Source organism: Ahaetulla prasina, chromosome 7, assembly GCF_028640845.1.
Source record: "Ahaetulla prasina isolate Xishuangbanna chromosome 7, ASM2864084v1, whole genome shotgun sequence".
In the NCBI taxonomy this organism is placed as follows: Eukaryota; Metazoa; Chordata; class Lepidosauria; order Squamata; family Colubridae; genus Ahaetulla; species Ahaetulla prasina.
Genome location: NC_080545.1, coordinates 84,755,466 through 84,770,321, shown reverse-complemented (window position 1 = coordinate 84,770,321; position 14,856 = coordinate 84,755,466). Strand labels below are relative to the sequence as shown.

At 42.2% G+C, this 14,856-nt stretch overlaps 1 protein-coding gene across 1 annotated transcript in view; it reads right to left on the bottom strand.

Moving 5' to 3' along the window:
- The window catches only part of CACNA1C (calcium voltage-gated channel subunit alpha1 C), a 614,085-nt gene that overhangs the window by 160,264 nt on the left and 438,965 nt on the right, over positions 1 to 14,856 (bottom strand). Inside the window, exons 11-13 of the mRNA XM_058191893.1 lie at positions 5,381 to 5,407; positions 1,037 to 1,197; positions 279 to 504 (exon numbers count right to left, since the gene is read on the bottom strand). Of these exons, the coding sequence (XP_058047876.1) occupies positions 279 to 504; positions 1,037 to 1,197; positions 5,381 to 5,407 (414 nt within the window). The remainder of the gene's footprint in view (positions 1 to 278; positions 505 to 1,036; positions 1,198 to 5,380; positions 5,408 to 14,856) is intronic.

Sequence of the window (14,856 nt, the reverse complement as noted above, 5' to 3'; positions counted from 1 at the left end):
GTATTTCTTGCCCATTGCCCTGGCCTATCTTATTTGCACAGCACCTTACAACACAGTGGGAAAAAAAAGTAATGAAAGGGCATAAATAATTTAAAAATTGTTTCCACATCACCAGTCAAAAAGCAAGAAATGACTTTCAAGGAAAGAATGATTCATGCAAAGGAGTGGCAGATTCGTAATTTGCCTTATTTGTTTGGAATAACATTTCCAAGTAGAAAATGGTCGAACTTCCTTTCTCCCCTGTCAAGCCCACATAACATTAAAAAAAAATCATATACCTTGTGATTTTAAAGATCCTCAGAAGTCGTACACATCTCAGCACGGAGATGCCAAGTGGGGACATGATTTTTGTTTCCACTAAGATAGTTTCCAGGATTCCGCCACACACGATGAAACAATCAAAGCGGTTGAAGAGAGACACAAAATAAGCCTGAAGACCCAGGCTGTACATCTTCAGCAGCATCTCAGCCGTGAACAAAGCCAGCAATACCTTATTCGCAGTGTCTCATAAAAAATAAATAAACAAATAATGATCATTATAATGGCACTGAAAGACTAGTTCAACCCAGGGAGCTGCAAACTTGGCTCTTTTAAGACTTGTGGACTTCAACTCCCAGAGTTGGTGTCCACAAGTCTTAAAAGAGCCAAGTTTGCAGACCGCTGGTTCAACCAAAAGATGCTAAGAACTCTATACTATCATACAAATAAATCATAAAGTGGCACTATTTAAAGAAGCACACAGAACGTGGAATATGGGATTGAAAATATTTTTTATTATTTTATTTTCTTCTTGATGCTTAGTAAATAATTGCAAAAAACAATCGAATATCAAATGTTTTGAGAGGATATAAATAAGTTCATTTAATTGAAGATTGGAATGGTACAAAATGCAGACATATTTTATGCACTGATAATTAGTTTTGACATTTTGTAATTAATTCTTTCTGGGGCTTAAGTGATCAAATGGTTTTACGTCATGTAGACTTATTGCATTCAGTTTATGTTCGCACAACACTAACTCTCTGCCTCTTCTTACCTTGGACTTCAGTGAGCCAGTCTGGTTGATTGTAATGCTCAGAGGCAATGGCAAGTGTGTTGAGAAACACCAGGAAGATCACAAGCCAGTAGAACACATTGGATTTGACAGCAGCTCGACATTTTCGTCTACAGAATCGATTCCATCTACGCCAGTAGCGGCTTGGAAAAAAGGAAACAAAAGAGAAAAACTGACCATGGTTGCAGGACATTCCGATCTGCCTCATGACCTAAGGACTACTTTTTCTCAAGAATGTCTGTGATAAATAAGTTTATAAGAAGAGGCAAATAAAGTCACGTTTGTAACATTATCCCCAAACAATCCTCACCTTTTTCTTTCTTGCAGACTTTTATTTTAATTTCGGTATTCCTGAAGAGTAAAATGGTTCGGCGAGAGACTACACAAAATATGTTCAAATTGTCCTACACAATATTATCATACATTGGAAGGTATACTTATATATCTTATACCTACTTATTTATTAAATTTAAATACTGTCTCTCTCATTAATATATTGAACTGGAACTTGTTAATTTATTGAATAAGAGTTTTGTAGAAAGCGGCTTTCTAGCCTAATAAAGATTACTGAGCATAAATTTGCCGTTCTTAACCACTGAGGCTTTGGCATCTTAGCATAAATAAGCATAAATTACCATAAAATAAAGATTCAAGTTGATCATTTCCTTAGGTGATGACTGGACAGTTTGGATATACTAGATACTGTTTGAGAAATTGTGGTGAAGATTATTTTTTTTCTACCATTAAATCCCTTTCCTTTGCTTTATTGCATAGAACTTTTCTCTTTCAATGGCTTTCAACGAAGGACCATAAGTTTAAATAAAGATTTCAGAACTTTCATTCTTGTGTATTTGCCTCTTGAAATAAGACAGGCTGGATTCACTTGGGACCAGCTAGTGGGAAACGTGCGTGAAATTGTCCTACAAGATGCATATGTTTTATTTTGTACCATGTTGCTGCTAAGATTTGTATGGAGGAGCTCCAACAAAAACTGCTGTTAGAAGTGGGACGAAGAAGCCGATTCTTGGTTTTTCCTTTCTTCTCATACACCTCAAAAGATGCAAGGCTACGGATTCAAAACTACAGCTTCCACCTCTGTGGTTAGTTAGAATTCAGTAGTTCAGTTTGTGTAAATATGACTTCTTATGCTTAAAATGAGCATAATGGTTATTAGGTTACATTCCAGTTGTTGAATTCTCCTTAGGCTTTCCCACCATGAAATAATAATTTCCCAATTATCTAATATCCACAGGCTTTATCTTTGATTACAGGAATTGACCCTTTTCTGTTCCTGCTGAATATAATTTTAGCCATATTGGCTTTCATGATCAAGGTCTATAGTAGCTCATAACTCAACAACAATAACCAAAGAATTCTCTGGATCAAAATTGTTTTGAAGAATTCTATAGCAAGGTTACAGTATCTTCTCTCTTGTACCCAGAGTAATAATACTCATTGCTGAGATGGGCTACGAACGCAATGTGATGTTACAGTTTGCTTTTCTGGAACACATGTGCCCCACATAAGAGTCAGAGTGACTTCAGACAGTAATTACTAATAACCCCCTCCAAAAAAAAAGAAAAGAAAAGAAGAGCTAATTATACATCTCCTATTCTTCAGAATTTAGCTTGCTTAGCAACCAGTTTCCAAGCAACTGGTGCCTAATCTAGTCTTGTTATATGATGCATATTTAAAGGATGCAGCTCATCTCTGCCCCCTTCTATCTTGTCTCTGCCCAGTGATAAGAATAAGCAGCAATTTATTTATTGATTTAAAGCATTTATATAGTCGCCCATCTTTTAAACAACTGTGGGTTTCTCCCAATGAAAACATTCTAGCTGAACTGTCAGTAAAATAATACAGTAAGTGAATTTTCCAGCAGTATCTTATCAGACAGTCTTCTGTATTTCTAAGATAATGTCTTACAACAGCATATGGTTCCTAAATTGCTGTCTGCCGGGTTTTTCACCTGCCTTTATATTTTTTTAAAAGTTTGTTTATTTATGGATGTTTCTCTCTAAAAAGTAAAATGCTAGCTTGTAGCTATCCTCTTTATTTATATGGATGCTTTTGTTCTCAAAGGCATTCTTAAAAGATCACAGATGGCTGCAGCCTTAATGTTTTGTGTTGAAACACATTCAGCAGCTGTGCTCTCTGTAAGAAAAGTAATCCAGGGGTTGTGGTTGGCTGCTAAAGGTGCATTTCTTCCATGTCCATCCCCGCCTCCCAATTTTAACTTTCCTGCCCAAATCTCTGGAAATTCTGGTGGTTTCTTATCCAACTATTTCTCAGATCTGATATTATTAGCTCAGTTTTTCTCAGTCTTGGCAATTTTAAGTTATATAGAATTTTTCAACCAGCTGCTGTGGCCTGTCGGCCAGTGGCTCCTCCAGCAGCCAAATCAGAGGAGGAGGAGGTGTGAGAGTCATGGTCAGCATCAAGGCAACCTGAGAGCTTTAAGGGGGAAGAGGGAATGGAGCTGGCAGAGAGGGAGAGAGAGACAGAGGCAGAGCCTGGGCCCTCAGATGGAGCATCAACAACCCCCAGGTCTGGAGGTGGCTGATGAAGAAGAGGAGATACAGCTGGGCCCAGTGCCTGATGCCCGGATGCGCAGAAGGCAGAAGAGAGGAGAGCAGTGGAAATATGTGGGCAGATCCTTGGGATGGAAGAGCCACCACTGCTAGCAAAGCCCCATCCTAGCTCTGGGGATAAAAGGCAGGGGGCGGAGATGAACAGATGTGGCAGACAACTTGTCGTATCCCACTCCTCCGCTGACGGCCGGGTCAGGGAAATCCGAATCAGGCTTGCCTCTGCAGCTCTGCCCAAAGTCCTAGCAAAGTCCTCAGAGCAGGCAGGAGACCAGTAAGTGACTTCAGCAAGATAAGTTCGACTTTTGCCTGACTCAGAGACTGCCAGAAAGCAGATCCTTTATATAGGCCATGGGGTGTGGCTCCATGACTCAGCACTCATTAAGGCCTGCCCCTCCCTTCCTTCTGTTGCCTCCGCCTATCCAATCTTCTGATGCGAGGATCACTCCAATCAGCTGTTGGTAATAAACCCTCCTCAGGCTCACATGCTGTGGAGGAGGGGGAGGGGTCTAGCTGCTCCGTTTGCCTGGGCATGGAGTCAGGGCTGGGGCAGGGAGGTGCTCCTTCTTCTGCAGTTTGTCTGGGCATGGAGCCAGGACTGGGGCTGGGAGGCATACATTCCTCCGTGTTCGGGAGCAGATAAGAAGGCCCCGGCTGCTCTGAGGGCGGGCAAGACACAACACAACTATTCATTTTCCAGCCGGATGGACTTGTTAGCTTGCGTTGTGAGAGAAACTATTTGCCGGGGCTGCTGGTGCTCCTAATAAAGGAATCTTTGATTTAACTACAGAGGGTTTGTCGTGTTTGGGGACCTGGGTGAGAACACCAGCCATATTGGCTGGAGAGCTCTGGGACTTGAAGTCCACAAATCTTAAAGGTTGTCACTGGCTTAGCTTTTTGAGATCAGCCAAAGTTGGCTGGTACTGCCCCTCACTGGGTAATAGTAATAGTTATAAGAACAAATAACCATTTGTCATGTTCAAACGTATCAAAATATTACAAAATCTAAGTATTTTAAAAATGCTGAGTAATTATTACATAGACAATTAAAGAAAATATAACAATATTCTTCAAAAACCCTCAATTTTGTTCCCCATTAAAAACAAATTAAGTTAAACAAAAATATGGGTTTCCAAGGAGAAAATGTGGGCTTTGCATGTTTTGTACTTAAGATTCTTGGTCTATGAGGTTTTTTTTAAGGTTCTAGGAAATTTGTGGGTTTTTTTGTGAACGAAGAAGTTCCTATTACTAAGACAGGCTTTTTAAAAGAGTTGCTCGTAACATGTTTTTTAACTCGTATAAAACCTGTACAGCTTTTTTTTATGACTTCGCAGAGGATTAATTTTTTTTAACACCTTCTGACTATTCAAGAAGAAATTTGGAGTAACTCTGATCCCAGTTACTGACATTGCTGTGTCCTCTTCATGTATTCCAATAGCCATGTCCCTTCTCACATTTACATGATATTTAAATTACATTACTGTTAACAAGATCATATAGAGTCTGGTAATCAACAATTTAATACTTCATTAGATTTTGTCTTCATTAGATTAATATAAAGAATAATTAATTGCTGATTGAATGGGAAGATTGAATAATCTTACTGATCACAAATGTTAGTCAGCAGAATATTTATGATAAGCAATTACTATTCACAAGAAGATCTATGAGAATTTCCTATTAACAAGCATCAGTAGAAGTGGAGAGAACATTTTTTTTGAAAAATTGAAATGCTTACCTAAACTTAGATTTAGAAATCCGGTGCCTGAAAGGAAAACAAATCATTATCATAAATACATGCTGTAATTTCTCAACTTCAACATAATTAAAAAAAGAATGATCTACATAGCTATTAAAACTAGCTTTGCTACTATTTGTCCTAACACCTCAATACTTTAATGTAACTTGTTTCTGCTTATATGTCAGGTTTGAGAGAGTGTCTGCTGGGGAGGGAAGAGCGAAATTACATGTGTTATGACATCATCACGTAAATTATATTCATTCATATCATTACACATGTGACCCTATCATGCTTTCTCTTGGTCACTATTTATTGTATATTAACTAGATTCAGCCATCTCAGACTGGTATATACTATAAGGCCCATGCCACATTGGGTCATCATTTCAGCAAATAAGCAATGGGAATCCGAGTGATTTCTGAATTCCTGTGTCAGCTTTGGAAGCCATACTAGGGCGAAGTATCCTGCTGATTTCCCATTAATTTTGCTTTTGGGGAACTGGCAGAGAACATTGGAAATCACAATCACTTGACCATGGGTGACCATGGTGTCGTGGTGGCACTGCGCTGGCCACAACTTTTTGAAGACAACTATTCCAACTCCAATACTTGAATTGTAATTTCAAGGAGTAATAGGTCCTGGATTTTGGATCCATTCTTGAAGTTTTGTCTATTTGTGGTGCCTTAAGTTTCCCCTCTGATGCACCATTTGGATGAACTGAAGATTACAAATAAACATACAGGAGAGGTTTTTAGTAGTATATAGATAGTATGAAACTCTTTTCTTGCATCCAGGTTTAGTAAACCAGCTGGTAGCAAAGAAAGAGGCAGAATGGGCAATAATGTGAGCCACAGCTATGGAACAAATATGATGAACAATCAAGCTAAATGTGCTTGCACTTTCTTTAAAAATACCATAAGCACTCATGTAAATCTGATAAGCTCCAGAAACTAATTTACTGAGTTCTAAGCTTATTGTCCCTCTATGGATTAGAAAATGTGCTAGTTATTTCATAACCAATGGATCCTAAAAAAATGAACATATCACCATTTGAGGCTAAACTTTTAAAAATGAGTACATCTTTCAAGTGTGGTCCTATGTACACTTGATCATACAAGGGCTAGTAATTTTACACCTACCTACCCTTATTGTGAGAATAACAGGAATCTATCAGCTCTGGAGAAAACAGAAAGAACTGTAACAAATGATTCCAACAATGGGCCAAAAAGAGTAGTAGAGAAATAAACTCTCTGAAGAAAAATATCTATGTTGCTAGATGTTGAACATGATTTAACCTGAAATTCTCAAGAATGAAATGTGATAATTTGGGTAATGTTGGCATGCTATTTGATCAAGAAACATTCCCATGAGGAAAAGTAGATGTCATAAATGTGATGAAGAAGTAATAGGTCTTTAGTAATCACATTTCTTTTTAAAAAATGGCAGATATCACAAAAAACGATTTTTTATAGTTTTAAAAAGCAAACAATAAGCAAGTTCCCATTATTGCTTACTGCCTTTCAATGTGAAACACTCAAGATTCAATAGTGGGGTTTTATAAACCATTTACTGATTGATTATATGTCATCAAGTCGGTGTCATTTTTCAGCTATTACATAGTTTTTGTCTAGATATGTCCCCAATCTGATCCTTCAGGTCTCCCAGTAGTACATCCATTGCATCCATCCATATAATTGAGTCCATCTACCTTGTTGCTGGTTGTCCTCTTCCATCTCTTTCCATCTTTTAAATGCTATAGATCAGGGGTCTCCAATCTTGACAACTTTAAGACTTGTGGACTTCAACTCCCAGAGCTCCTCAGCCAGCAAAGGTGGCTGAGGAACTCTGGGAGTTGAAGTCCACAAGTCTTAAAGTTGTCAAGGTTGGAGATCTGCTATATATGTCTAGAGAGCTTTTCCTAATGTGTCCAAAATATGTTAATTTGAGCCTGGTCATTTGTACCTTGAGTGAGAATTCTTGATATGTTTGTTGATCCATTTCTTGTATCTTGGCTATACATGGCATTCTCAGGAGTCTTCCCCTGCCTCAAAGTCCAAAGGCATCCATACTCTTTCTATCCTGCTTCTTCAAAGTCCACCTTCTACTTGCATTGCATACATCATTTTCATCTCTATAGTTGTAATGTATCTTTAAATGTTTTGGCGGGAAACAAGCACGTTGCTGATTGGTTGAAGCCGCCGGTTAAACTGTATTTAAGGAGAGGTTTTTCCCCAGCCCGGTTGCTGGGTTCACCATATAGTAAAGAGCTGTTGTCACTATCCTGGTCTCCTGCCTCGTTATTGCCCGAATCTAACACTGGCGACGAAGGTGGGATCTCGAGGCTAAAAGCACCAGGAACGAGCTGAACGCACGAAAGAACCGAACCCAGCAAATTCAGGGCGGAAACGCAGAGATGGCCAGCTACACACCGCCCGCGCCGTTTGACCCATCCAAGGAGAAATGGGGAACGTACATGACCCGTTTCGAGAGCTTCCTTGAGGCGAACGAACTGCAAGGAGTTCCAGATAACAGAAAAAGGGCATATTTCCTGAGCCACTGCGGTCCCGAGGTCATCGACATCGCAGAAGCCCTGGCAGAGCCAACGCTGGTACAATCGGTATCGTGGCAAACTCTGCAGAACCTATTGAAGAACCATTTCGCGCCAACCCCATCCAAATACGTGCAACAATTTGAATTTGGAGAGTGCAGACAGCAGGAGGGCGAGTCCATCAGCGAATACATGGCCGCCCTACGAAAAGCCTCTAAATATTGTGGGTACCGAGATTTGGATGAGGAACTGTTGGAGCAACTCATCCGTGGGGTCAGGGACATTCGTTTGCGAGGCGGCTGCTATCAAAAAGCAATCTAACGCTGGCAAGCGCTCTGGGCGAAGCCAGAGCTCATGAGATGTCCACCCAAGCGGCGGAAACCCTACAAAAGCCGCTCACACTGGTGGCGGCGAAATCAACCCGGTCCACAACGAAGAAATCCAGACCGAATCAGGCGGCGAGGATGAGGAAGGAGTTTTCCACACGGGAGAAGGGGCAAAGAAGACCGGGATGAATGCGGAAGTTGCGGAGGGCAACACCAGCGTCAACAATGCAAGTTCAAGGGCGCTACATGTCGGCGGTGCGAGAAGAAGGGCACCTGGCTCAAGTCTGTCGAGCACCCCAACCTTCCGCCGAAAATTCAAACCAACCAATCAGAGCGCTGGATCGGCAAGGCGACCCGTGATTGGTCAAAACAAAAGGCGCGAAGTCAAATCGAGCGACCGTGATAGTAGGTCGTGCAGCAACCCGCGTGAGAAGAAAATCTTCACAAAACCAAAAATCGAAGGAGTGCCGTGCCGACTGGAAGTGGACACAGGGTCAGCGATCACAATCATGTCCTGGGACACTTTTGCAAAGCTTTGCGAAAATCGCCAAACGCAAACTGCAAACACAGCGGCTAAAGTTCAAGACTACCAAGGGAATCGCATCCCTGTTGAGGACAACCTCCGTCCGCGTCGAGTACGGACCACACAAGAAGACCCTGCCCATCACGATAGTCGAAGGGACCCTGCCAAGTTTGTTGGGACTAGACTGGTTCCGAGCATTGGGCATGGGGTGACTGGCATCTACAGAAATGACTTTAACCTAAAGGACACACTCATGGACGAATTCGAAGATGTTTTCAAGGACTGCCTGGGCAAGTACAAGGGACCCCTATTTCCTTCAATTTAGACCCCAGGTAGCCCCATACGGTTAAAAGCAAGGAGGGTCCTTTGCCCTTAAACCCAAGATTGACAGGAGATAGACAAACTCATCAGTCAGGGATACTGGTGCCAGTCGATCATGCAAAGTGGGAGACGCCAATCGTCACCCCAGTGAAACCAGATGGGTCAGTTAGAATCTGCGCTGACTACAAGGCAACGTTAAACAAAGCCTTGCAAAAGCGCTTACCGGTCCCGTGGTGCAACACTTGCTGCACTCGCTGGGGCAAGGGCACGTTTTGCCAAATTAGATTTGGCCCAAGCCTATCAACAACTGCCTGTAGACGCCAACACAGCGAAGCCCAGACAATTGTGACTCACAGAGGTGCTTTCAAGTGTACCCGGTTACAGTTTGGGGTGAGTGTGGCACCTGGTCTATTTCAAAATTTAATGGGCGACTTCTGCAAGGGCTCCGGGGTAGTCCCTATTTTGATGATGTATTGGTATCAGCGAAAATTTAGAAGAATTGGGGGCGTTTGAGAAAAGTTTTGGGCATTTTCGGTCAGCGGTCTAAAGGTTAAAGTGAACAAATGCCAAATAGGGGTAGAATCCGTAGAGTTCTTGGGCTACAGAATAGACAAGGAAGGAATCCACCCACTGAGAGCAAGGTCAAGGCAATAAGAAAGGCTCCAGCGCCCAAAAACAAAACAGAGCTACAGGCATTCCTGGGTCTAGTGAACTTTTACGCGGTCTTTTTGAAAAATAAGGCAACCGTTGCCGAGCCGCTACATAAGTTACTGGGAAAGAATACTGTTTGGTCTTGGGGAAAGACGGAAGCTAGGGCTTTGAAGCAGTAAAAACCTACTCTCGGCGATAGCTTACTGATCCAGTATCATAGCACAATGCCATTGGTATTAGTTTGCGATGCTTCCCCTTACGGGGTGGGTGCTGTGCTCAGCCACAGGCTTCCAAATGGCACAGAAGCCCCAATAGCCTTCTACTCCAGAACGATGTCCTCGACAGAGAGGAACTATAGTCAGTTGGATAAGGAAGCTCTAGCTATAGTTTCAGGGGTAAAAAAGTTTCACGAATAGAGACTTTGAAATTGTTACAGACCATAGACCACTGTTAGGGTTACTGGCTGGCGACCGTCCAACGCCTGTGGCACTTTCGCCCCGATTGACCCGATGGACTATCTTTTTAGCCGCCTACTCCTATAAACTGCAGCATCGGCCAGGAAAGAGTTGGGGCATGCGGACGCGTTAAGCAGATGCCCACTACCAGGGCGATCGAGGACCCCACTCCGGGACGCCCATACTGTTAATTGACTCTCTGGACTCTGGCCCAGTCACGTCTAAGGAGGTGGCTCGGGCGTCATACCGGGACATTATTTTGAGAACTGTACTTGGTTGGGTACAAGAGGGTGGCCGCTGCGCCGGGCGGCGTTTTAAAGAGTTTGTAAAGAAAGCGTGGGAACTTTCGGCTCAAGGGGTGCCTGCTATGGGGGATCAGTGGTGATCCCAGAGAAATTGAGGAAAAGGGTGTTGGATCTCCTCCACGAGGTCACCCAGGGATCGTGAGGATGAAGGGTCTAGCGAGAAGCTATGTGTGGTGGCCTTAATGGACTCGGAAATTGCTGAAAGGGTAGGAAATGCCAGGCCTGCCAGGAGTCCAGACCGCTACCCCAACGGCTCCGGTTCGGGAATGGGAGAACCCCCAAGGGCCCTGGTCTAGAATCCACATTGATTTTGCCGGCCCCTTCCACGGCCAAACCTTCCTGGTAGTAGTCGATGCCTACTCCAAATGGCTGGAAATCATTCTCATGAGATCCATGACAGCCGAGGCCGTGATCTCAGTCCTACGGCACCTATTTGTAACCCATGGGTTGCCCGACACGTTAGTATCCGATAACGGCCCGCAATTCACGGCAACCCAGTTTGAGGAGTACTTGGCAGAAGAGGGCATCCGGCATGCCCTCTCGGCGCCTTTCCACCCTGCGACGAATGGCCTTGCAGAGCGTTTCGTCCGGAGCGCAAAAGAGGCATTGTCCAGACTCAAGCCAGGCGACTGGCAAACAAAAATCGATGTTTTCCTGGCCGTCCAACACAGAACCCCCTGTGTCACAACCGGCAGAAGCCCAGCAGAATTATTAATGGGCCGAAAGCTCAGGTGCCCACTAGACCGTTTAAATCCAAACTATACACCGGAGGGTTACAAGGGGGGACTCGAAAAAACAAGAGGAATGGACATAGGCGACCGAGTGTGGGCACACAACTATGGTGAAGGCCCGACATGGGTAGCAGGAAAAATCCTAAACATAACAGGTCCAAAATCATACTTGGTGGAGATAAAAGACGGCCGGGTATGGAGGCGCCACATAGACCAAATAAGAAAGCATGGCGAACAATCCGAATTAGACGAAACAGGCCCTGACTATACAATGTTTGAATCCACAGCTGACTCAAACCCGGGGAAATCGCAGGACTTATCTGAGTTCCAGGAGGTCCAGCGACGCCAACAGGTTCCATTAGAAAACAGCAGGGACGACTCGGCAAATAATCCAGGGCCGGATGGCCTAGAGGAGGAGCTGAGAGGAGCAAACAGCCCCTCCGCTCAGCTCGACCCACTCCCAGGGAATGAATTGCGCAGGTCCGAAAGAGTCAGGAGACGCCCAGTCTATTTGCGTGATTACGTTGAAAAATAATATGTAAATATCATGTAAATATTGGTAAAGTGTTTTCTGGGAGGGAAGGAGTGTAATGTATCTTTAAATGTTTTGGCGGGAAACAAGCACGTTGCTGATTGGTTGAAGCCGCCGGTTAAACTGTATTTAAGGAGAGGTTTTTCCCCAGCCCGGTTGCTGGGTTCACCATATAGTAAAGAGCTGTTGTCACTATCCTGGTCTCCTGCCTCGTTATTGCCCGAATCTAACAATAGTTATTCATCACGGCATCAGAATATCATTTCTAAGATGTTTATTGCTACCTACTAAGTGTTAATCTGTAACATATGTGTGGCTTCCTTACATGCATATAATTAGATGTCTTTGCAGTCTCATTTTTCCAAGGGCATTCCACAGCTTGACATGGTCAACACTATCAAAGATTTTTCTATAATTAATGACACAGGTATTGACATCTTTTTAGCTTTCTCGATTATTCAGTGTGCATCTGCAATAATGTTTCTTGTTGTTTGGCCTTTTCTAAAGCCATATTAAATATCTGGCCTTTTCTAAACATCTGGCATCTCCCTTTCCAGGTAAAGCTCTAATCTGCATTGGATGATTCTAAGCATTATTTTGCTATCATGGGAAATTAAGGATAATGTCCAGTTGTTTGCTTTTAATTCTATCTCTTTGGTATTCTTCCAATCTGCTGGCCATTGTATTATCCCCAAATTTGCTGGCATAGTTTGGTTAGAATCATTACAGATTATTTTCATATTTCTGTAGCTATTCTCTCAATTTCTATAGACTTCCAACTTGGTAATGATCAGAAAGCCAGAGTAACTTCATATTTTTATTAAGTTCTAGAGAACTTTTAAATAGGGACTGTCTTGAAATATATCTTGGGTGCCGAATTTCGGTATACCCATTCTGTCTTTGATATTCTTTGAATCAATTTCTACTTGTTCATATGTGTTCTTCAGCAAATCAAAAGATTTATTTATTTATTTTATTTTGTCAATCATATATAAGATAACAGGTAAAAGTATAAACATAATTTGGATACATGAAAAGTAAGTAAAAAGGAATATTAGGACAGGGACGGTAGGCATGCAGGTGCACTTATACACTTATGATGGAAGATGAAATTTTCTTTTGAATTTTGAAATCTTTTGGAAAACTTTTCTTGTTTTTCCATGTCTGTTTCAGTGTCTTTACGGATGTGTCTTTATGTTGTGATACTGCTTCTTGTTTCTTGAGCTCCGTGAATTTCTGTTATGTTTCTTCCTATAATCTCTGTGTTCTTTGGCTTTGGTTTCCTTTTCCTTTTTGGCTATTTCCACGAGAGCTTATGCTACCCAGTTTGCTTTCATCTTTTTTCTTGATCTTTGGCAGTGTTTTTTTTACATTTGTCCTAATCAACTTATTTGATTTAATTCGATAGTTCCTCTGGCTTCTTATCAGTGAGCTTCACAACTTCAACTCAATTCCTGATGTTCTCCTTGAAAATGGTGGGTTGCTTAAGATCATACTCTGGAAACTGGAACATTGTCATAAGATCACTGTATTCAAGAATATAGATAGAAGAATTCAGAAAAAGCATGGAGAATAGAAGTATAGTCCGTATTGTCAGGCCCAAAGAACCAGAAAGACAATGTGAAATGAACAGAGTTGTTCATCTTCAATGTTGCCTACCTATGTACAAGAATCTTACCTGACTAACTACATTCTCTTGGGAATGGTTAGATAATGGCTTCAGGAATTCTTGGGGAGGAGGTTTGGCCTCTGTCGCTTCCTTCCCTACTGTTGTGACCCAGGCCCAAGTAGGTAGTAAGAAATTCAGTCAGTGTACAAACAAACAAACTTTATTAGAACAGCTGAGAATTAATTCATTCTCTGTGTAGTCCAACTAAAATAAAGCAAATTCCTCCCAACACAATTCCTCAATCCTATCACCCACCTTGGTCCAATTAGGCAAACTGCCAAAGGCCTTTCTTGGGAAAAGTTCAGAAGATGCCGATACGAAACAAATGCAACAAAACAAAGCTATCAATGTTGTTTTCTGGCAAAGAGCTCAAACACCGTTGCTGATCTTTTAAGCCTTATGGGAGGGGCCAATCATCTCTTGGCCCTACTCTCGAGTTGTTCTCTTTGCTTTAGTTGCTCTTGCCTTCTGGCAGCTCTTCTCATGCGTGCATTAGGAACAGGCTCCTCCTGTTCCTCTGCCTCACTACTGTCAGCCTCTGGAGGCTCTGGTGTCTGCACATCACGCCCCGATGTCCCTGGCCCCACCCCTGCCTCCAACACAGAGCCCTCATGGAGCCTTCCCCAGCCTCCAGGACTGGCCCATGCTCTTCCTCAGCCTCATCGCTGTCTGACTCCGTTGCCAGCTGCGCAGGCTGCTGGCAGACCACAACACCTACATAGACTCCAAGCTCACCAGTCTTTTCACTCTTCCCCTCACTGGAGATTCTACCACACTATTCTGGAATTTCAGGGTTATTTCTTTTCTATATAAAAATGCAGATTTATGAAAAAAAAATCTAAATAAGCCTTAAACTATTGCTACATTGGGATAGAGCGAGAGAGCACAGGAAGAGTAAATGGATCAAAGTTCAAATAGATCTCTCCACAATCTGCCAATGTGTGAAATGAACGTTATGGTTCTACAGTGCTATCTTTGGGGTATGAGATAATAGAAAATAAGACTGCATACAGCAAAATCAGAAAATGAAGCAAGCAGAGATCTGAGGTAAAAGAAGGTTTTCACTATTCCGAAGCAGTCTCCTTTAGCTGGAGTGAGAATTCCTTTTTGTATTGTTGCATCGCAGGAGAGCGTAGATCAGAGAACTCTAAACAGATCCATCAAAATTATCAGGCCCTAGAGACCCTTTAAAATTTTAAACTGGTCCTCATTAGAAAAATGAAATTCAAATCATACACTGCCCCACTGGGTGAATATAATGTAGCCTTTTTTGCATCAAAGCAGCTGAGCAGTATTTTGAAAATCTTTTTATCTAATTAAGCTAATAGATGTGACTGTTATTTCACTTTTTATGCATGTAGTAATTTTATTGTAGGTTTTAAAAGCTGCAGCTAATAGTCTCCGTCATGCCA